Source organism: Bufo bufo, chromosome 4, assembly GCF_905171765.1.
Source record: "Bufo bufo chromosome 4, aBufBuf1.1, whole genome shotgun sequence".
Lineage (NCBI taxonomy): Eukaryota > Metazoa > Chordata > Amphibia > Anura > Bufonidae > Bufo > Bufo bufo.
Genome location: NC_053392.1, coordinates 624,292,406 through 624,316,743, shown reverse-complemented (window position 1 = coordinate 624,316,743; position 24,338 = coordinate 624,292,406). Strand labels below are relative to the sequence as shown.

The window sequence follows — 24,338 nt, the reverse complement described above, 5'->3', positions numbered from 1 at the left end:
TTGAATACCCAGCTGCCCAGGTTTTTCAGCTGGAGGCCGGATCCTTTGGCGGAAGCGGTAGACGCCCTGCTTCAACACTGGGGAGACGCGCTGATGTACGCTTTTCCTCCCTTTGCGCTCATCCCGAGGGTACTCCTTCAAGTCCGCCAGCAGTTGGCGAACCTGATTCTGATTGTGCCTTTTTGGAGGACTCAGTCCTGGTTCCCCCAGATCCTGGAACTTCTGGTGGATTTTCCGCTCCTTCTTCCCAATCAGTTGTCGCTGCTTCTAGGGCCAGCAGGAGAATTTCATCCACTCCTGCAGAACGGATCCTTGCGTCTCCTGGCCTGCAAGATCTCGGGAGTCCCGGAGGAGGCACTGTCCTTTCAGGGACAACTAGATTCCTATTGGACTGCGCTTGGGCACCCGGTACGAGACGAGCTTATAGAGCCGCCTGGGACTCTTGGTCTCGCTGGTGCGTCGACCGGTCTTTGGATCCCGTTGAGGCTCCTGTAAATTCCGTCTTAGCCTTTTTGACTTCACTATTTGAGGCGGGGAAGGCCTACCGTACCATCAATGTCTTTAGGTCAGCAATTTCCTCCAGACATAACGGTTTCGATGGCCGTCCGGCGGGACAACATCCCCTGGTCTGTCGCTTGCTCAAAGGTTCACGGTTGGCCCGACCGCCTCGGCCGCGGTTCTCGTCAACCTGGGATGTTTCTGGGGTCCTAACCTTTTTGATCAACTGGCCATCTAATGCTCAATTATCTTTACGTCAATTATCGGCCAAATTGGTCACTTTATTCTGTCTAATCTCTTGTAAAAGAGTGTCGGACGTGCGTGCTTTGGATTGGGACGCTAGGTCCTTCACCCCGGAAGGGGTTCACTTCAATATTTCTCGACGCACTAAGACCAATATTCATTCGGTCTCTTACCCCCGTTTCCCGGCGTCTCCACAACTTTGTCCTGTGGTTTGTTTGCAGGAATATGAAGATAGAACCCGCCCCTTGCGGTCGCCTTCTCTTCCTCAGTTATTTATTTCTTTTCGCAGTCCTTATGCTCCGGTCACCAGCGTTACCTTATCTCGCTGGGTTAAGTGGATTCTCTCCCTTTCCGGGATTGATACGACTGTTTTCACAGCGCATTCAGTTCGCAGTGCGGCTGCTACTTCAATGACTACATCAGGGGCACGCTTGGAAGATGTTATGAAATTGGCGGATTGGTCCAGGACTTCCACATTCCGCGAATTTTACTTCAGACCGGCAACACACGCTTTTGATACTTTAGTGGCTCAGCTTTAAACAAGCAATATGAGCCTCCGTGTCTTGTTATAAAATTGCAGGATTTTACTAAGTTATGACGTAAAGTCATGATTTTATTAAAGACACGGAGGCGAGTATTGCCCTCCCTGGACCCACCCTTGTTAGGGCCTGGGTGAGTATTTTATGTCTGATGCTCTATGATTACGTTATTAAGATTTGTAGTATCCTCTACATGTAGATCCTACCTTTTCTGATGCACTGGATTATGGTCATAGAATGTTTTCTTTTATCCTTTTTTCTTAGGTTGAGAGACTAAGGTCTTCAGGCACTTGAGTTACACAGTTCTGGATCAGTCGGATGTCCGGATGTTGCGGTCCAAGCCGACAGGTTCCAAAGGTTTTTCGTTGCATTCCGGTTTTGATATGCGCTGGTTGAGGCGCAAAGAAAGAGGAGGATCCCAGGCAGACAAGGACTGATATACTGGGATAAGGGGAGGAGTTGTTACCATGGTTTCCACTTGTTATACCTTTTTTCTTTGCTGCTATGGTAGATTCAGTAAAGAAGGTTAAAGCAATACTCGCCTCCGTGTCTTTAATAAAATCATGACTTTACGTCATAACTTAGTAAAATCCTGCAATTATGTTGTCTACCTCGTCAGACCTCTTTACATCTCCCTGTGGGAAGCAGTACCTCTCCCAAACAGCAGAGGGCGCTGAAACATGAGCCGGTTCAGCTAATGAATTTCTAAATGCAGCTCTAGATGTGACTGGAGAAGGGCCGTACTGCAGCTATGGGCCTGAACAAGGCCAGTAATCCGCTGATCAGAAAGCGGCACAGCTGTAGCACTGCAGCATTGTCTGTTTGCAGCTGCCGTAAAGCGAGACGGTTTTCCTGCTGCTGCCACCTACTGGTCAGAAATGTATAAAATGTTTTTTTTTTCTAAATTCTGTACTGTCCCTTTATCTGTGTTATAGATACATAATATTAAAAATGTATTTTTTCTGCTGGGGTCCCGGGACATGGCGGTACTGACCCCCCCCCCTCCCCCTATCCCGGATCTGGTCCCAGCCCCCCAGGAGTTTATGGCTCCACTTATTATACTGATGGATTCGTCCGCTCTGTGAGCGATTTATAATGCCTTCTGCATCCACGTGGGATGGACGTGGTCATGGAGCCGTTATGCTAAGCAGCCCTTTAAGAGATTGTGTAAATGTCAGACATGAATTCGGAGACTGTGTAGGGAGCGGGGGAAACGTCGCTGACATCATCTCATCCCAACAAAGAGGAGACACATTTCTTTGCGATCATTTTATTTTTAGGTTAATTTTCATATTTATACATGGCCGTCATTGTTTCATCCTGGAAAATCTCTTCAACGACTCAAAATCTAGCCTGATCTAATACTTTCCACATCTGAGGGTCTGTTACAATGTATCAGCCTGGAAGCCAGAATGCTTAGCTGACAGAGAATTGTGTAAACTGGATACAATTGTAACAAAACCCCAGCTGTGATAGGCATTAGGCCAGGGGCAGATTTGTTTCCTCTGGGCCAGAGCAGCATTTTATGATTTTCATCCTGAGCTGGTTCATGAAGAGAACACTAGGACGGCAGTAAAGACTGATACACAGCGGCAGGGAGCAGAGGACGGAATGTCAAGCTGCAGATTTCTATGCCGTTCAGAGACTGTGGAAAGCTGCAAATACTTCAAAGAAAATCTCTGAGCGAACAGAAAAATGAAAAGTAACTAATGATCCAGAAAGAGTTTGGTCAGTGTAGCCAAGGAGGAATGGGGGATGGGCAGAGGTCACATGACTGCGAGGATCGGAGGACGACATCATCCAAACTGTCAGAGAAGATTCGCAATGATTATCACCGACAGAGCAAGAGACACGAAACATTACACTTCATGTAACATCCACAAAGACAAGACTACATGAAGGAAGCATTATAGTAGTTATATTCTTGTACATAGGAGCAGTATTATAGTAGTTATATTCTTGTACATAGGAGGCAGTATTATAGTAGTTATATTCTTGTACATAGGAGCAGTATTATAGTAGTTATATTCTTGTACATAGGAGCAGTATTATAGTAGTTATATTCTTGTACATAGGAGCAGTATTATAGTAGTTATATTCTTGTACATAGGAGGCAGTATTATAGTAGTTATATTCTTGTACATAGGAGCAGTATTATAGTAGTTATATTCTTGTACATAGGAGCAGTATTATAGTAGTTATATTCTTGTACATAGGAGGCAGTATTATAGTAGTTATATTCCTGTACATAGGAGGCAGTATTATAGTAGTTATATTCTTGTACATAGGAGGCAGTATTATAGTAGTTATATTCTTGTACATAGGAGGCAGTATTATAGTAGTTATATTCTTGTATATAGGAGCAGTATTATAGTAGTTATATTCTTGTACATAGGAGGCAGTATTATAGTAGTTATATTCTTGAACATAGGAGCAGTATTATAGTAGTTATATTCTTATACATAGGAGCAGTATTATAGTAGTTATATTCTTATACATAGGAGCAGTATTAGAGTAGTTATATTCTTGTACATAGGAAGCAGTATTATAGTGGTTATATTCTTGTATATAGGAGCAGTATTATAGTAGTTATATTCTTGTATATAGGAGCAGTATTATAGTAGTTATATTCTTGAACATAGGAGCAGTATTATAGTAGTTATATTCTTATACATAGGAGCAGTATTAGAGTAGTTATATTCTTGTACATAGGAAGCAGTATTATAGTAGTTATATTCTTGTATATAGGAGCAGTATTATAGTAGTTATATTCTTGAACATAGGAGCAGTATTATAGTAGTTATATTCTTGTACATAGGAGGCAGTATTATAGTAGTTATATTCTTGTACATAGGAGCAGTATTATAGTAGTTATATTCTTGTACATAGGAGCAGTATTATAGTAGTTATATTCTGGTATATAGGAGCAGTATTATAGTAGTTATATTCTTGTACATAGAAGGCAGTATTATAGTAGTTATATTCTTGTACATAGGAGCAGTATTATAGTAGTTATATTCTTGTACATAGGAGGGAGTATTATAGTAGTTATATTCTTGTACATAGGAGGCAGTATTATAGTAGTTATATTCTTGTACATAGGAGGCAGTATTATAGTAGCTATATTCTTGTACATAGGAGCAGTATTATAGTAGTTATATTCTTGTACATAGGAGCAGTATTATAGTAGTTATATTCTTGTAGATAGGAGCAGTATTATAGTAGTTATATTCTTGTACATAGGAGCAGTATTATAGTAGTTATATTCTTGTACATAGGAGGCAGTATTATAGTAGTTATATTCCTGTACATAGGAGCAGTATTATAGTAGTTATATTCCTGTACATAGGAGGCAGTATTATAGGAGTTATATTATTGTACATAGGAGCAGTATTATAGTAGTTATATTCCTGTACATAGGAGCAGTATTATAGTAGTTATTTTCTTGCACATAGGAGCAGTATTATAGTATTTGTGTTATTTTACACTGGGGCAGTATTATTCTTGTAAGCAGTAGTAAAGTAACAGATATTCAGGTTGGTTTGTCAGCATTAACAGCTGAATGGTCTCTGGATGTGACAGTGGGTCCATGAATAGTTCTGGGCAGGCAGCCAGTCTTACTGTTATTTTGTAATGTTGTTACAATGTTGCCATTTTTGCTCTGAACATTTAACCCTTACTACCACAGAGATCTAAGTAATTTTCTTCCTTGTTTTCTCCTTGAAGTTGGGAGAATATTAAACTGAAAGATTTTATCATTTATTAGAAGATTCTTATTGCAGCTTTTTCCTTACAGGACGTGTTGTGTATGTGGATAGAGGCTTCAGTTAATTCTCTGCCTTGCTTTATAATTGAGCTGCTCTATTCTGTACATGTATGAAATATCAGATGCCACATCAGAAGTGTCCCCAGTCTGACAGAAGGCTATGAGGATGGTGACTCCACACCGCCCTCTGTCTTTTGGGAGATGAAGTGTGATGTAGCTTCGGTCTACTTGGTCACTTCTGCTGTCCCCTCTCTGAGATACCCATGTATTTGACTGAATACATGTGATTACTAAATACTGGCCTTGAATTTCGTGGAGGTTGAGCTGGAATTGTGAGCACCAGCCTTGCAAAAAGCTTAGACCTTTGTAACTTTTTGCATCCAGAGCTGCATTTACAATTCTGCCATTCTCTTAAAAATGGTTCTTTGCTGCATTGCAGTGTGGGAGCAGGGGCGCACCACCAACGAGGCCAGGTGAGGCGATCGCCCCGGGCAGCACCAGGTAGGGGCAAGAGAGGGGGGGCAGCCGAATGGCCATGGGCTGAAGGGAAGGGGTTAGGTTAAGGCTTCTTGCACACGACCGTATGGATTTTTCAGTATTTTGCGGTTCGCAAAAAATACGGCTGAAGTCTGTGTGCATTCCGTTTTTTGCGGAAACGAAATAGCTGGCCTCTGATAGAACAGTGCTATCCTTGTCGGTTATGTGGACAATAATAAGACATGTTCTATCTTTGAACGGAAAAACAAATATACGGAAACGGAAGGCATATGAAGTACCTTCCTTTTTTTTGCGGATCCATTGAAATGAATAGTTCCGTATACAGAACGCAAAAAAAGGAATGTAAACGGAAGAGGCATTGGGGAGGGAGGGGCGCCATTTCAGTTTTCGCCTCAGGCAGCAGAAAGGTTAGGTGCAGATGTGTTTTCCGTTTAGTAACAGATCACTAGACGGTGCACTACATCTCCCACAATGCCCCGCAGAAGGCTATGCTTTGGACAGACTGTGATCGGACTGTGGCTGACGATGCATTGTCGAGAGGCGTCACGTCATAAGCCGGCGGCTGGTTCTGTTGGTTGCTGAATGTCCTAATCTCTGTCCGTTTCTTTCTACCCCCAGATCATGATCAGCAGATAGCACCATACATGATGACCATGGCTCTCCGCAAGAGGAGTCGTCATGCATTGGGTTTCCTGTGCTGCTTTGGGAGCAGCGAACACCCGGAAATTAACCTCAAGGACAATAATCCCCTCCAGTTTTTGGAGTTCTCAGGGCCGATACCATCTCCGGAAGAGCTGAATGCCAGGTTCTCCGAGCTTGTGGTAAGTGGGCCTCATTTAGTGACTGACATCTGCGCTGCTGTAGATTTCTTTTTGGCTCACGGACTGCCGGAGGAGCCATGTCATGTATGGCGGTCAGGGCCCCATCGAGCCGGTCTGGATGAATCAGGGCCCTTCTCTATTATGTCGATAAATGTATCTAAATGTTATGTTGGACCTTTAAGACCTTCCGCAGTATTGTCCAATGTAAGAGATTCATGCTGCAAATACCCTAAGGGTCTGGTCACACGGTCAGGTTTTTGGAATCCAAAACCAGTAGTGAATTCAAAAAAGAGGCGACATCATATCCGCCATTTGTACCTTCTCTACTATTATGATCCAGTCCTGATCTTGGCTTCCAAAATTGCATCAGGAAACCTGACCGCGTGGCCGTGGACACAGGGAGCCGCACTATAAGGGCTCGTTCACACAACCGTATGGCTTGGTCAGTGTTTTGCGGGCCGTTTTTAATGGATCCGTTTTTTATTGATTTGTTTCAGTAGTGTTTCCGGTTCCGTTTCGTTTTTCCGTTCTGTTTTTCCATATGGCACATACAGTATACAGTAATAACATGGAAAAAATTGGGCTGGGCGTAAAATTTTCAATAGATGGTTTCGCAAAAACCGGAACAGATACGGAAGACGTAACGGAGTACATTCCGTATGTGTTCCGTTTTTTTTGCAGACCCATTGACTTGAAAGGAGCCACTGAACGTGATTTGCGGGCAATAATAGGACATGTTCTATCTTTGAACGGAACGGAAAAACGGAAATATGGAAACAGAATGCATACAGAGTACATTCCGTTTTCTTTTTTATGTAACCATTGAAATTAATGGTTCCGTATACGAACCGTATACGGAACGCAAAAAACGTTTGTGTGAATGAGCTCTAAGGGCTGGGTTTATAAGTATATGCCTCTAGTGAGGTACTGTGTGAGGTATATGATTCCAGTGAGGTACTGTGTGAGGTATATGACTCCAGTGAGGTACTGTGTGAGGTATATGACTCCAGTGAGGTACTGTGTGAGGTATATGACTCCAGTGAGGTACTGTGTGAGGTATATGACTCCAGTGAGGTACTGTGTGAGGTATATGACTCCAGTGAGGTACTGTGTGAGGTATATGACTCCAGTGAGGTACTGTGTGAGGTATATGATTCCAGTGAGGTACTGTGTGAGGTATATGACTCCAGTGAGGTACTGTGTGAGGTATATGATTCCAGTGAGGTACTGTGTGAGGTATATGATTCCAGTGAGGTACTGTGTGAGGTATATGATTCCAGTGAGGTACTGTGTGAGGTATATGACTCCAGTGAGGTACTGTGTGAGGTATATGATTCCAGTGAGGTACTGTGTGAGGTATATGACTCCAGTGAGGTACTGTGTGAGGTATATGACTCCAGTGAGGTACTGTGTGAGGTATATGATTCCAGTGAGGTACTGTGTGAGGTATATGACTCCAGTGAGGTACTGTGTGAGGTATATGATTCCAGTGAGGTACTGTGTGAGGTATATGACTCCAGTGAGGTACTGTGTGAGGTATATGATTCCAGTGAGGTACTGTGTGAGGTATATGACTCCAGTGAGGTACTGTGTGAGGTATATGACTCCATTGAGGTACTGTGTGAGGTATATGACTCCAGTGAGGTACAGTGTGAGGTATATGACTCCAGTGAGGTACTGTGTGAGGTATATGACTCCAGTGAGGTACTGTGTGAGGTATATGACTCCAGTGAGGTACTGTGTGAGGTATATGACTCCAGTGAGGTACTGTGTGAGGTATATGACTCCAGTGAGGTACTGTGTGAGGTATATGACTCCAGTGAGGTACTGTGTGAGGTATGATTCCAGTGAGGTACTGTGTGAGGTATATGACTCCAGTGAGGTACTGTGTGAGGTATATGACTCCAGTGAGGTACTGTGTGAGGTATATGATTCCAGTGAGGTACTGTGTGAGGTATATGACTCCAGTGAGGTACTGTGTGAGGTATATGACTCCAGTGAGGTACTGTGTGAGGTATATGACTCCAGTGAGGTACTGTGTGAGGTATATGACTCCAGTGAGGTACTGTGTGAGGTATATGACTCCAGTGAGGTACTGTGTGAGGTATATGATTCCAGTGAGGTACTGTGTGAGGTATATGATTCCAGTGAGGTACTGTGTGAGGTATATGATTCCAGTGAGGTACTGTGTGAGGTATATGACTCCAGTGAGGTACTGTGTGAGGTATATGATTCCAGTGAGGTACTGTGTGAGGTATATGACTCCAGTGAGGTACTGTGTGAGGTATATGACTCCATTGAGGTACTGTGTGAGGTATATGACTCCAGTGAGGTACTGTGTGAGGTATATGACTCCAGTGAGGTACTGTGTGAGGTATATGACTCCAGTGAGGTACTGTGTGAGGTATATGACTCCAGTGAGGTACTGTGTGAGGTATATGACTCCAGTGAGGTACTGTGTGAGGTATATGACTCCAGTGAGGTACTGTGTGAGGTATGATTCCAGTGAGGTACTGTGTGAGGTATATGACTCCAGTGAGGTACTGTGTGAGGTATATGACTCCAGTGAGGTACTGTGTGAGGTATATGATTCCAGTGAGGTACTGTGTGAGGTATATGACTCCAGTGAGGTACTGTGTGAGGTATATGACTCCAGTGAGGTACTGTGTGAGGTATATGACTCCAGTGAGGTACTGTGTGAGGTATATGACTCCAGTGAGGTACTGTGTGAGGTATATGACTCCAGTGAGGTACTGTGTGAGGTATATGACTCCAGTGAGGTACTGTGTGAGGTATATGACTCCAGTGAGGTACTGTGTGAGGTATATGACTCCAGTGAGGTACTGTGTGAGGTATTTGACTCCAGTGAGGTACTGTGTGAGGTATTTGACTCCAGTAAGGTACTGTGTGAGGTATATGATTCCAGTGAGGTACTGTGTGAGGTATATGACTCCAGTGAGGTACTTTGTGAGGTATATGATTCCAGTGAGGTACTGTGTGAGGTATATGACTCCAGTGAGGTACTGTGTGAGGTATATGATTCCAGTGAGGTACTGTGTGAGGTATATGACTCCAGTGAGGTACTGTGTGAGGTATATGTCTCCAGTGAGGTACAGTGTGAGGTATATGTCTCCAGTGAGGTACTGTGTGAGGTATATGACTCCAGTGAGGTACAGTGTGAGGTATATGACTCCAGTGAGGTACTGTGTGAGGTATTTGACTCCAGTGAGGTACTGTGTGAGGTATATGATTCCAGTGAGGTACTGTGTGAGGTATATGACTCCAGTGAGGTACTGTGTGAGGTATATGACTCCAGTGAGGTACTGTGTGAGGTATATGACTCCAGTGAGGTACTGTGTGAGGTATATGACTCCAGTGAGGTACTGTGTGAGGTATATGACTCCAGTGAGGTACTGTGTGAGGTATGATTCCAGTGAGGTACTGTGTGAGGTATATGACTCCAGTGAGGTACTGTGTGAGGTATATGATTCCAGTGAGGTACTGTGTGAGGTATATGACTCCAGTGAGGTACTGTGTGAGGTATTTGACTCCAGTGAGGTACTGTGTGAGGTATATGACTCCAGTGAGGTACTGTGTGAGGTATATGATTCCAGTGAGGTACTGTGTGAGGTATATGACTCCAGTGAGGTACTGTGTGAGGTATTTGACTCCAGTGAGGTACTGTGTGAGGTATATGACTCCAGTGAGGTACTGTGTGAGGTATGATTCCAGTGAGGTACTGTGTGAGGTATATGATTCCAGTGAGGTACTGTGTGAGGTATATGACTCCAGTGAGGTACTGTGTGAGGTATATGATTCCAGTGAGGTACTGTGTGAGGTATATGACTCCAGTGAGGTACTGTGTGAGGTATATGACTCCAGTGAGGTACTGTGTGAGGTATATGACTCCAGTGAGGTACTGTGTGAGGTATATGACTCCAGTGAGGTACTGTGTGAGGTATATGACTCCAGTGAGGTACTGTGTGAGGTATATGACTCCAGTGAGGTACTGTGTGAGGTATATGACTCCAGTGAGGTACTGTGTGAGGTATATGACTCCAGTGAGGTACTGTGTGAGGTATTTGACTCCAGTGAGGTACTGTGTGAGGTATTTGACTCCAGTAAGGTACTGTGTGAGGTATATGATTCCAGTGAGGTACTGTGTGAGGTATATGACTCCAGTGAGGTACTTTGTGAGGTATATGATTCCAGTGAGGTACTGTGTGAGGTATATGACTCCAGTGAGGTACTGTGTGAGGTATATGATTCCAGTGAGGTACTGTGTGAGGTATATGACTCCAGTGAGGTACTGTGTGAGGTATATGTCTCCAGTGAGGTACTGTGTGAGGTATAGGACTCCAGTGAGGTACTGTGTGAGGTATATGACTCCAGTGAGGTACAGTGTGAGGTATATGACTCCAGTGAGGTACTGTGTGAGGTATATGACTCCAGTGAGGTACTGTGTGAGGTATATGACTCCAGTGAGGTACAGTGTGAGGTATATGACTCCAGTGAGGTACTGTGTGAGGTATATGACTCCAGTGAGGTACTGTGTGAGGTATTTGACTCCAGTGAGGTACTGTGTGAGGTATATGATTCCAGTGAGGTACTGTGTGAGGTATATGACTCCAGTGAGGTACTGTGTGAGGTATATGACTCCAGTGAGGTACTGTGTGAGGTATATGACTCCAGTGAGGTACTGTGTGAGGTATATGACTCCAGTGAGGTACTGTGTGAGGTATATGACTCCAGTGAGGTACTGTGTGAGGTATGATTCCAGTGAGGTACTGTGTGAGGTATATGACTCCAGTGAGGTACTGTGTGAGGTATATGATTCCAGTGAGGTACTGTGTGAGGTATATGACTCCAGTGAGGTACTGTGTGAGGTATTTGACTCCAGTGAGGTACTGTGTGAGGTATATGACTCCAGTGAGGTACTGTGTGAGGTATATGATTCCAGTGAGGTACTGTGTGAGGTATATGACTCCAGTGAGGTACTGTGTGAGGTATGATTCCAGTGAGGTACTGTGTGAGGTATATGACTCCAGTGAGGTACTGTGTGAGGTATATGACTCCAGTGAGGTACTTTGTGAGGTATATGACTCCAGTGAGGTACTGTGTGAGGTATATGCCTCTAGTGAGGTACTGTGTGAGGTATATGATTCCAGTGAGGTACTGTGTGAGGTATATGTCTCCAGTGAGGTACTGTGTGAGGTATATGTCTCCAGTGAGGTACTGTGTGAGGTATATGACTCCAGTGAGGTACTGTGTGAGGTATTTGACTCCAGTGAGGTACTGTGTGAGGTATATGATTCCAGTGAGGTACTGTGTGAGGTATATGACTCCAGTGAGGTACTGTGTGAGGTATATGACTCCAGTGAGGTACTGTGTGAGGTATATGACTCCAGTGAGGTACTGTGTGAGGTATATGACTCCAGTGAGGTACTGTGTGAGGTATATGACTCCAGTGAGGTACTGTGTGAGGTATGATTCCAGTGAGGTACTGTGTGAGGTATATGACTCCAGTGAGGTACTGTGTGAGGTATATGATTCCAGTGAGGTACTGTGTGAGGTATATGACTCCAGTGAGGTACTGTGTGAGGTATTTGACTCCAGTGAGGTACTGTGTGAGGTATATGACTCCAGTGAGGTACTGTGTGAGGTATATGATTCCAGTGAGGTACTGTGTGAGGTATATGACTCCAGTGAGGTACTGTGTGAGGTATGATTCCAGTGAGGTACTGTGTGAGGTATATGACTCCAGTGAGGTACTGTGTGAGGTATATGACTCCAGTGAGGTACTTTGTGAGGTATATGACTCCAGTGAGGTACTGTGTGAGGTATATGCCTCTAGTGAGGTACTGTGTGAGGTATATGATTCCAGTGAGGTACTGTGTGAGGTATATGTCTCCAGTGAGGTACTGTGTGAGGTATATGTCTCCAGTGAGGTACTGTGTGAGGTATATGACTCCAGTGAGGTACTGTGTGAGGTATATGACTCCAGTGAGGTACAGTGTGAGGTATATGACTCCAGTGAGGTACTGTGTGAGGTATATGACTCCAGTGAGGTACTGTGTGAGGTATATGACTCCAGTGAGGTACTGTGTGAGGTATATGACTCCAGTGAGGTACAGTGTGAGGTATATGAGTCCAGTGAGGTACTGTGTGAGGTATATGACTCCAGTGAGGTACTGTGTGAGGTATTTGACTCCAGTGAGGTACTGTGTGAGGTATATGACTCTAGTGAGGTACTGTGTGAGGTATATGACTCCAGTGAGGTACTGTGTGAGGTATATGACTCCAGTGAGGTACTGTGTGAGGTATATGACTCCAGTGAGGTACTGTGTGAGGTATATGACTCCAGTGAGGTACTGTGTGAGGTATATGACTCCAGTGAGGTACTGTGTGAGGTATATGACTCCAGTGAGGTACTGTGTGAGGTATATGACTCCAGTGAGGTACTGTGTGAGGTATGATTCCAGTGAGGTACTGTGTGAGGTATATGACTCCAGTGAGGTACTGTGTGAGGTATATGATTCCAGTGAGGTACTGTGTGAGGTATATGACTCCAGTGAGGTACTGTGTGAGGTATTTGACTCCAGTGAGGTACTGTGTGAGGTATATGACTCCAGTGAGGTACTGTGTGAGGTATATGATTCCAGTGAGGTACTGTGTGAGGTATATGACTCCAGTGAGGTACTGTGTGAGGTATGATTCCAGTGAGGTACTGTGTGAGGTATATGACTCCAGTGAGGTACTGTGTGAGGTATATGACTCCAGTGAGGTACTTTGTGAGGTATATGACTCCAGTGAGGTACTGTTTGAGGTATATGCCTCTAGTGAGGTACTGTGTGAGGTATATGATTCCAGTGAGGTACTGTGTGAGGTATATGTCTCCAGTGAGGTACTGTGTGAGGTATATGTCTCCAGTGAGGTACTGTGTGAGGTATATGACTCCAGTGAGGTACTGTGTGAGGTATATGACTCCAGTGAGGTACAGTGTGAGGTATATGACTCCAGTGAGGTACTGTGTGAGGTATATGACTCCAGTGAGGTACTGTGTGAGGTATATGACTCCAGTGAGGTACTGTGTGAGGTATATGACTCCAGTGAGGTACAGTGTGAGGTATATGAGTCCAGTGAGGTACTGTGTGAGGTATATGACTCCAGTGAGGTACTGTGTGAGGTATTTGACTCCAGTGAGGTACTGTGTGAGGTATATGACTCTAGTGAGGTACTGTGTGAGGTATATGACTCCAGTGAGGTACTGTGTGAGGTATATGACTCCAGTGAGGTACTGTGTGAGGTATATGACTCCAGTGAGGTACTGTGTGAGGTATATGACTCCAGTGAGGTACTGTGTGAGGTATATGACTCCAGTGAGGTACTGTGTGAGGTATATGACTCCAGTGAGGTACTGTGTGAGGTATGATTCCAGTGAGGTACTGTGTGAGGTATATGACTCCAGTGAGGTACTGTGTGAGGTATATGACTCCAGTGAGGTACTTTGTGAGGTATATGACTCCAGTGAGGTACTGTGTGAGGTATATGATTCCAGTGAGGTACTGTGTGAGGTATATGTCTCCAGTGAGGTACTGTGTGAGGTATATGTCTCCAGTGAGGTACTGTGTGAGGTATATGTCTCCAGTGAGGTACTGTGTGAGGTATATGACTCCAGTGAGGTACTGTGTGAGGTATATGACTCCAGTGAGGTACTGTGTGAGGTATATGACTCCAGTGAGGTACAGTGTGAGGTATATGACTCCAGTGAGGTACTGTGTGAGGTATATGACTCCAGTGAGGTACTGTGTGAGGTATATGACTCCAGTGAGGTACTGTGTGAGGTATATGACTCCAGTGAGGTACAGTGTGAGGTATATGAGTCCAGTGAGGTACTGTGTGAGGTATATGACTCCAGTGAGATACTGTGTGAGGTATTTGAGTCCAGTGAGGTACTGTGTGAGGTATATGACTCCAGTGAGGTACTGTGTGAGGTATTTGACTCCAGTGAGGTACTGTGTGAGGTATATGACTCCAGTGAGGTACTGTGTGAGGTATATGACTCCAGTGAGGTACTGTGTGAGGTATATGATTCCAGTGAGGTACTGTGTGAGGTATATGACTCCAGTGAGGTACTGTGTGAGGTATATGACTCCAGTGAGGTACTGTGTGAGGTATATGACTCCAGTGAGGTACTGTGTGAGGTATATGATTCCAGTGAGGTACTGTGTGAGGTATATGACTCCAGTGAGGTACTGTGTGAGGTATATGATTCCAGTGAGGTACTGTGTGAGGTATATGACTCTAGTGAGGTACTGTGTGAGGTATATGACTCCAGTGAGGTACTGTGTGAGGTATATGATTCCAGTGAGGTACTGTGTGAGGTATATGACTCTAGTGAGGTACTGTGTGAGGTATATGACTCTAGTGAGGTACTGTGTGAGGTATATGACTCCAGTGAGGTACTGTGTGAGGTATATGACTCCAGTGAGGTACTGTGTGAGGTATATGTCTCCAGTGAGGTACTGTGTGAGGTATATGACTCCAGTGAGGTACTGTGTGAGGTATATGACTCCAGTGAGGTACTGTGTGAGGTATATGTCTCCAGTGAGGTACTGTGTGAGGTATATGACTCCAGTGAGGTACTGTGTGAGGTATATGACTCCAGTGAGGCACTGTGTGAGGCACGTGCCTCTTGTGAGGTGTGAGGCCATAGAATAATAATGATATTGCTGAGTTTTCAAACATTTCCCTGTAATAAATAATAGATATATATAGATACAATGTATCTCTAGAGGGGAACTTTGTAGATTTCTTTGATTATTTATCTTCTATCCTAGCATAAGGCCTCTTTCACACTTGCGTTGTTGGGATCCGGCATGCACTTCCGTTGCCGGAGGTGCCTGCCGGATCCGTAACAACGCAAGTGTACTGAAAGCATTTGAAGACGGAACCGTCTTCCAAATGCGTTCAGTGTTACTATGGCACCCAGGACGCTATTAAAGTCCTGGTTGCCATAGTAGGAGCGGGGAGCGGGGGAGCGGTATACTTACCGTCCGTGCGGCTCCCGGGGCGCTCCAGAGTGACGTCAGGGCGCCCCAAGCGCATGGATCACGTGATCCATGTGATCACGTGATCCATGCGCTTGGGGCGCCCTGACGTCACTCTGGAGCGCCCGGGGAGCCGCACGGACGGTAAGTATACTGCTCCCCCGCTCCCCACTACACTTTACCATGGCAACCAGGACTTTAGCGTCCCGGCAGCCATGGTAACCACTCTGAAAAAGCTAAATGTCGGCTCCGGCAATGCGCCGAAACGACGTTTAGCTTAAAGCCGGATCCGGATCAATGCCTTTCAATGGGCATTGATCCCGGATCCGGCCTTGCGGCAAGTCTTCAGGATTTTTGGCCGGAGCAAAAAGCGCAGCATGCTGCGGTATTTTCTCCGGCCAAAAAACGTTCCGTACCGGAACTGAAGACATCCTGATGCATCCTGAACGGATTTCACTCCATTCAGAATGCATTAGGATAATCCTGATCAGTATTCTTCCGGCATAGAGTCCCGACGACGGAACTCTATGCCGGAAGACAATAACGCAGGTGTGAAAGAGCCCTTAGGCTACTTTCACACTTGCGTTGTTCTTTTCCGGCACTGAGTTCCGTCACAGGGGCTCTATACCGGAAAAGAACTGATCAGGTATATCCCCATGCATTCTGAATGGAGAGTAATCCGTTCAGTTTGCATCAGTATGTCTTCAGTTCAGTCGTTTTGACTGATCAGGCAAAAGAGAAAACCGTAGCATGCTACGGTTTTATCTCCGGCTAAAAAAACTGAAGACTTGCCTGAATGCCGGATCAGGCATTTTTTCCCATAGGAATGTATTAGTGCCGGATCCGGCATTCAGAATACCGGAATGCCGGATCCGTCCTTCCGGTATGCGCATGCGCAGACTGAAAAAAAGGTGAAAAAATAAATGCCGGATCCGTTTTTGCCGGATGACACCGGAAAGACGGATCCGGCATTTCAATGCATTTTTTCGACTGATCAGGCATTTTTAAGACTGATCAGGATCCTGATCAGTCTTACTAATGCCATCAGTTAGCATACATTTTGCCTGATCCGGCAGACAGTTCCGGCGACGGAACTGCTTGCCGGATCTCTCTGCCGCAAGTGTGAAAGTAGCCTTACATCTTCTATTCCCACATCTCCGGAGCTGCAGTCACAATTCTGCCGCTTTCCGTTTCCCGGAGAGCAGCTAGAGCCGCGGTGTTGTGTCACCTGACTGACCAAGTGATATAAACCTCGGTCGGCTGCCAAGGGTAACTGACATAATTGTGAATGTGTCTTTGGATGCGACTGGAGAAGAATCATGAAGCATATCTAACAGGCTGAGCGGAGGATGGTTGTCACTATGGATCAGGGTACTGGCTCAAAAAGGGACTTGGCGTGGCCATAACCCCCCTCCGCAACCTGTACTGTCTATAGGGTGGCAGTGGGAATTATGGATGGGTGCTATCTAAGCTGGGTTCTATAGGGCTATGCTGAGTTCTCTATCTATCTACCCCAGGTTGCAGACGTATGGCGGTGCACTTAGTGCCGGGGGATCCCTGGGTTTCCGTACATTTAGGACGCGGCTTCTCCTCAGCCACAGCTGCTTTCAATCATCCCATTAATCTCTTATTTGCAGTGTAATGGCGGTGAGCGCTGATTAATGACCGTGAAAGCCTCGTCTGTTTGCTGCAGGGGCCGGGTCCCTCTGACTACAATGCTGGTGTCAGGACATGGCGGTGGCAGTCACGGTCCCCCCGCGCCCGCTCCCTACAGAGCTCAGAGGGTTCATTTTATTCACATGTATCCACAGCAATAAATCCCCATCAAAGCGCACAATGGCCACAAAGGCGCCGCTGTATCTGTGTCTTCTGTATCTGGGGCTGCGGGGGGCGCCGGCTGGAAACAACTGATTCTAAAGTGAGAAATATTAGTATAAAATATGTGAAAAGAATAAGATTAAACCCAAAGTGAATTCTGGGACAAAAACACTTTGGGGGGTTATTTTCTAACAGCAGTTTGGCGTACAAAAAATGTCAGGCCCCTGTTTTGTAACTTTTTAATACCCATTACACGCCACCCTCGATACCGTCACCATCAACCCCTGCAAACGCGCAATCATTTACTCCAGGAAATTCCCGCAAATGATGCTTGAAATCTCCCCCAGTCAGGTTGTCACTCCAGGCGTATGGACAGGCGGCAGGGGCGCAAAACACTGGTCTTTGATAACTGACCTCCATTATGTGTCGTTTATCAATGGTTCTTGTGGTTTCGTAAAAATGCATGTAATTAGTGACATAATAATTTCACATCAGTGAGCTGTATGATGATGTCACTAGTGATTGGACTCTGCAGCATGGTGATGTCACTGCTCTCAGTCTGGGTCACTATCATCCTATCCAAGGTTACAGTAATTTCTTGAATGCAGGGGAGAGGATGACTGTAGGACAGGAGAATACAGTCTATTGCCCCCTGTTATCAGCCATTTCAGGGGAGAGGATGACTGTAGGACAGGAGAATACAGTCTATTGCCCCCTGTTATCAGCCATTTCAGGGGAGAGGATGACTGTAGGACAGGAGAATACAGTCTATTGCCCCCTGTTATCAGCCATTTCAGGGGAGAGGATGACTGTAGGACAGGAGAATACAGTCTATTGCCCCCTGTTATCAGCCATTTCAGGGGAGAGGATGACTGTAGGACAGGAGAATACAGTCTATTGCCCCCTGTTATCAGCCATTTCAGGGGGGAGGATGACTGTAGGACAGGAGAATACAGTCTATTGCCCCCTGTTATCAGCCATTTCAGGGGAGAGGATGACTGTAGGACAGGAGAATACAGTCTATTGCCCCCTGTTATCAGCCATTTCAAGGGAGAGGATGACTGTAGGACAGGAGAATACAGTCTATTGCTCCCTGTTATCAGCCATTTCAGGTGAGAGGATGACTGTAGGACAGGAGAATACAATCTATTGCCCCCTGTAATCAGCCATTTCAGGGGAGAGGATGACTGTAGGACAGGAGAATACAGTCTATTGCCCCCTGTTATCAGCCATTTCAGGGGAGAGTATGACTGTAGGACAGGAGAATACAATCTATTGCTCCCTGTTATCAGACAATTCAGGGGAGAGGATGACTGTAGGACAGGAGAATACAGTCTATTGCCCCCTGTTATCAGCCATTTCAGGGGAGAGGATGACTGTAGGACAGGAGAAAACAGTCTATTGCCCCCTGTTATCAGCCATTTCAGGGGAGAGGATGACTGTAGGACAGGAGAATACAATCTATTGCCCCCTGTTATCAGCCATTTCAGGGGAGAGGATGACTGTAGGACAGGAGAATACAGTCTATTGCCCCCTGTTATCAGCCATTTCAGGGGAGAGGATGACTGTAGGACAGGAGAATACAGTCTATTGCCCCCTGTTATCAGCCATTTCAGGGGGGAGGATGACTGTAGGACAGGAGAATACAGTCTATTGCTCCCTGTTATCAGCCATTTCAGGGGAGAGGATGACTGTAGGACAGGAGAATACAGTCTATTACCCCCTGTTATCAGCCATTTCAGGGGAGAGGATGACTGTAGGACAGGAGAATACAGTCTATTGCTCCCTGTTATCAGCCATTTCAGGGGAGAGGATGACTGTAGGACAGGAGAATACAGTCTATTGCCCCCTGTTATCAGCCATTTCAGGGGAGAGGATGACTGTAGGACAGGAGAATACAGTCTATTGCTCCCTGTTATCAGCCATTTCAGGGGAGAGGACGACTGTAGGACAGGAGAATACAGTCTATTGCTCCCTGTTATCAGCCATTTCAGGGGAGAGGATGACTGTAGGACAGGAGAATACAGTCTATTGCCCCCTGTTATCAGCCATTTCAGGGGAGAGGATGACTGTAGGACAGGAGAATACAGTCTATTGCCCCCTGTTATCAGCCATTTCAGGGGAGAGGATGACTGTAGGACAGGAGAATACAGTCTATTGCCCCCTGTTATCAGCCATTTCAGGGGAGAGGATGACTGTAGGACAGGAGAATACAGTCTATTGCTCCCTGTTATCAGCCATTTCAGGGGAGAGGACGACTGTAGGACAGGAGAATACAGTCTATTGCTCCCTGTTATCAGCCATTTCAGGGGAGAGGATGACTGTAGGACAGGAGAATACAGTCTATTGCCCCCTGTTATCAGCCATTTCAGGGGAGAGGATGACTGTAGGACAGGAGAATACAGTCTATTGCCTCCTGTTATCAGCCATTTCAGAGGAGAGGATGACTGTAGGACAGGAGAATACAGTCTATTGCTCCCTGTTATCAGCCATTTCAGGGGAGAGGATGACTGTAGGACAGGAGAATACAGTCTATTGCTCCCTGTTATCAGCCATTTCAGGGGAGAGGATGACTGTAGGACAGGAGAATACAGTCTATTGCTCCCTGTTATCAGCCATTTCAGGGGAGAGGATGACTGTAGGACAGGAGAATACAGTCTATTGCCTCCTGTTATCAGCCATTTCAGGGGAGAGGATGACTGTAGGACGGGAGAATACAGTCTATTGCTACCTGTTATCAGCCATTTCAGGGGAGAGGATGACTGTAGGACAGGAGATTACAGTCTATTGCCCCCTGTTATCAGCCATTTCAGGGGAGAGGATGACTGTAGGACAGGAGAATACAGTCTATTGCCTCCTGTTATCAGCCATTTCAGGGGAGAGGATGACTGTAGGACAGGAGAATACAGTCTATTGCTCCCTGTTATCAGCCATTTCAGGGGAGAGGATGACTGTAGGACAGGAGAATACAGTCTATTGGTCCCTGTTATCAGCCATTTCAGGGGGAGGATGACTGTAGGACAGGAGAATACAGTCTATTGCCCCCTGTTATCAGCCATTTCAGGGGAGAGGATGACTGTAGGACAGGAGAATACAGTCTATTGCCCCCTGTTATCAGCCATTTCAGGGCAGAGGATGACTGTAGGACAGGAGAATACAGTCTATTGCCCCCTGTTATCAGCCATTTCAGGGGAGAGGATGACTGTAGGACAGGAGAATACAGTCTATTGCCCCCTGTTATCAGACATTTCAGGGGAGAGGATGACTGTAGGACAGGAGAATACAGTCTATTGCTCCCTGTTATCAGCCATTTCAGGGGAGAGGATGGCTGTAGGACAGGAGAATACAGTCTATTGCCCCCTGTTATCAGCCATTTCAGGGGAGAGGATGACTGTAGGACAGGAGAATACAGTCTATTGCCCCCTGTTATCAGCCATTTCAGGGGAGAGTATGACTGTAGGACAGGAGAATACAGTCTATTGCCCCCTGTTATCAGCCATTTCAGGGGAGAGGATGACTGTAGGACAGGAGAATACAGTCTATTGCCCCCTGTTATCAGCCATTTCAGGGGAGAGGATGACTGTAGGACAGGAGAATACAGTCTATTGCCCCCTGTTATCAGACATTTCAGTGGAGAGGATGACTGTAGGACAGGAGAATACAGTCTATTGCCCCCTGTTATCAGCCATTTCAGGGGAGAGGATGACTGTAGGACAGGAAAATACAGTCTATTGCTCCCTGTTATCAGCCATTTCAGGGGGAGGATGACTGTAGGACAGGAGAATACAGTCTATTGCTCCCTGTTATCAGACATTTCAGGGGAGAGGATGACTGTAGGACAGGAGAATACAGTCTATTGCTCCATGTTATCAGCCATTTCAGGGGAGAGGATGACTGTAGGACAGGAGAATACAGTCTATTGCTCCCTGTTATCAGACATTTCAGGGGAGAGGATGACTGTAGGACAGGAGAATACAGTCTATTGCCCCCTGTTATCAGCCATTTCAGGGGAGAGTATGACTGTAGGACAGGAGAATACAGTCTATTGCCCCCTGTTATCAGCCATTTCAGGGGGGAGGATGACTGTAGGACAGGAGAATACAGTCTATTGCTCCCTGTTATCAGCCATTTCAGGGGAGAGGATGACTGTAGGACAGGAGAATACAGACTATTGCCCCCTGTTATCAGCCATTTCAGGGGAGAGTATGACTGTAGGACAGGAGAATACAGTCTATTGCCCCCTGTTATCAGCCATTTCAGGGGAGAGTATGACTGTAGGACAGGAGAATACAGTCTATTGCCCCCTGTTATCAGCCATTTCAGGGGAGAGGATGACTGTAGGACAGGAGAATACAGTCTATTGCCCCCTGTTATCAGCCATTTCAGGGGAGAGGATGACTGTAGGACAGGAGAATACAGTCTATTGCCTCCTGTTATCAGCCATTTCAGGGGTGAGGATGACTGTAGGACAGGAGAATACAGTCTATTGCTCCTGTTATCAGCCATTTCAGGGGAGAGGATGACTGTAGGACAGGAGAATACAGTCTATTGCTCCCTGTTATCAGCCATTTCAGGGGAGAGGATGACTGTAGGACAGGAGAATACAGTCTATTGCTCCCTGTTATCAGCCATTTCAGGGGAGAGGATGACTGTAGGACAGGAGAATACAGTCTATTGTCCCCTGTTATCAGCCATTTCAGGGGAAAGGATGACTGTAGGACAGGAGAATACAGTCTATTGCCCCCTGTTATCAGCCATTTCAGGGGAGAGTATGACTGTAGGACAGGAGAATACAGTCTATTGCCCCCTGTTATCAGCCATTTCAGGGGAGAGGATGACTGTAGGACAGGAGAATACAGTCTATTGCCTCCTGTTATCAGCCATTTCAGGGGGGAGGATGACTGTAGGACAGGAGAATACAGTCTATTGCTCCCTGTTATCAGCCATTTCAGGGGTGAGGATGACTGTAGGACAGGAGAATACAGTCTATTGCTCCCTGTTATCAGCCTTTTCAGGGGAGAGGATGACTGTAGGACAGGAGAATACAGTCTATTGCTCCTGTTATCAGCCATTTCAGGGGAGAGGATGACTGTAGGACAGGAGAATACAGTCTATTGCTCCTGTTATCAGCCATTTCAGGGGAGAGGATGACTGTAGGACAGGAGAATACAGACTATTGCCCCCTGTTATCAGCCATTTCAGGGGAGAGTATGACTGTAGGACAGGAGAATACAGTCTATTGCCCCCTGTTATCAGCCATTTCTGGGGAGAGTATGACTGTAGGACAGGAGAATACAGTCTATTGCCCCCTGTTATCAGCCATTTCAGAGGAGAGGATGACTGTAGGACAGGAGAATACAGTCTATTGCCCCCTGTTATCAGCCATTTCAGGGGAGAGGATGACTGTAGGACAGGAGAATACAGTCTATTGCTCCCTGTTATCAGCCATTTCAGGGGAGAGGACGACTGTAGGACAGGAGAATACAGTCTATTGCTCCCTGTTATCAGCCATTTCAGGGGAGAGGATGACTGTAGGACAGGAGAATACAGTCTATTGCCCCCTGTTATCAGCCATTTCAGGGGAGAGGATGACTGTAGGACAGGAGAATACAGTCTATTGCCTCCTGTTATCAGCCATTTCAGAGGAGAGGATGACTGTAGGACAGGAGAATACAGTCTATTGCTCCCTGTTATCAGCCATTTCAGGGGGGAGGATGACTGTAGGACAGGAGAATACAGTCTATTGCCTCCTGTTATCAGCCATTTCAGGGGAGAGGATGACTGTAGGACGGGAGAATACAGTCTATTGCTCCCTGTTATCAGCCATTTCAGGGGAGAGGATGACTGTAGGACAGGAGATTACAGTCTATTGCCCCCTGTTATCAGCCATTTCAGGGGAGAGGATGACTGTAGGACAGGAGAATACAGTCTATTGCCTCCTGTTATCAGCCATTTCAGGGGAGAGGATGACTGTAGGACAGGAGAATACAGTCTATTGCTCCCTGTTATCAGCCATTTCAGGGGAGAGGATGACTGTAGGACAGGAGAATACAGTCTATTGCTCCCTGTTATCAGCCATTTCAGGGGGAGGATGACTGTAGGACAGGAGAATACAGTCTATTGCCCCCTGTTATCAGCCATTTCAGGGGAGAGGATGACTGTAGGACAGGAGAATACAGTCTATTGCCCCCTGTTATCAGCCATTTCAGGGCAGAGGATGACTGTAGGACAGGAGAATACAGTCTATTGCCCCCTGTTATCAGCCATTTCAGGGGAGAGGATGACTGTAGGACAGGAGAATACAGTCTATTGCCCCCTGTTATCAGACATTTCAGGGGAGAGGATGACTGTAGGACAGGAGAATACAGTCTATTGCTCCCTGTTATCAGCCATTTCAGGGGAGAGGATGGCTGTAGGACAGGAGAATACAGTCTATTGCCCCCTGTTATCAGCCATTTCAGGGGAGAGGATGACTGTAGGACAGGAGAATACAGTCTATTGCCCCCTGTTATCAGCCATTTCAGGGGAGAGTATGACTGTAGGACAGGAGAATACAGTCTATTGCCCCCTGTTATCAGCCATTTCAGGGGAGAGGATGACTGTAGGACAGGAGAATACAGTCTATTGCCCCCTGTTATCAGCCATTTCAGGGGAGAGGATGACTGTAGGACAGGAGAATACAGTCTATTGCCCCCTGTTATCAGACATTTCAGTGGAGAGGATGACTGTAGGACAGGAGAATACAGTCTATTGCCCCCTGTTATCAGCCATTTCAGGGGAGAGGATGACTGTAGGACAGGAAAATACAGTCTATTGCTCCCTGTTATCAGCCATTTCAGGGGGAGGATGACTGTAGGACAGGAGAATACAGTCTATTGCTCCCTGTTATCAGACATTTCAGGGGAGAGGATGACTGTAGGACAGGAGAATACAGTCTATTGCTCCATGTTATCAGCCATTTCAGGGGAGAGGATGACTGTAGGACAGGAGAATACAGTCTATTGCTCCCTGTTATCAGACATTTCAGGGGAGAGGATGACTGTAGGACAGGAGAATACAGTCTATTGCCCCCTGTTATCAGCCATTTCAGGGGAGAGTATGACTG

At 45.9% G+C, this 24,338-nt stretch overlaps 1 protein-coding gene across 1 annotated transcript in view; it reads left to right on the top strand.

The window, feature by feature from the left end:
• The window catches only part of DAAM2 (dishevelled associated activator of morphogenesis 2), a 278,066-nt gene that overhangs the window by 71,505 nt on the left and 182,223 nt on the right, over positions 1 to 24,338 (top strand). The window contains 1 exon segment of the mRNA XM_040430767.1: positions 6,163 to 6,365. Within this exon segment, the coding sequence (XP_040286701.1) occupies positions 6,189 to 6,365 (177 nt within the window). The 5' untranslated portion in view covers positions 6,163 to 6,188.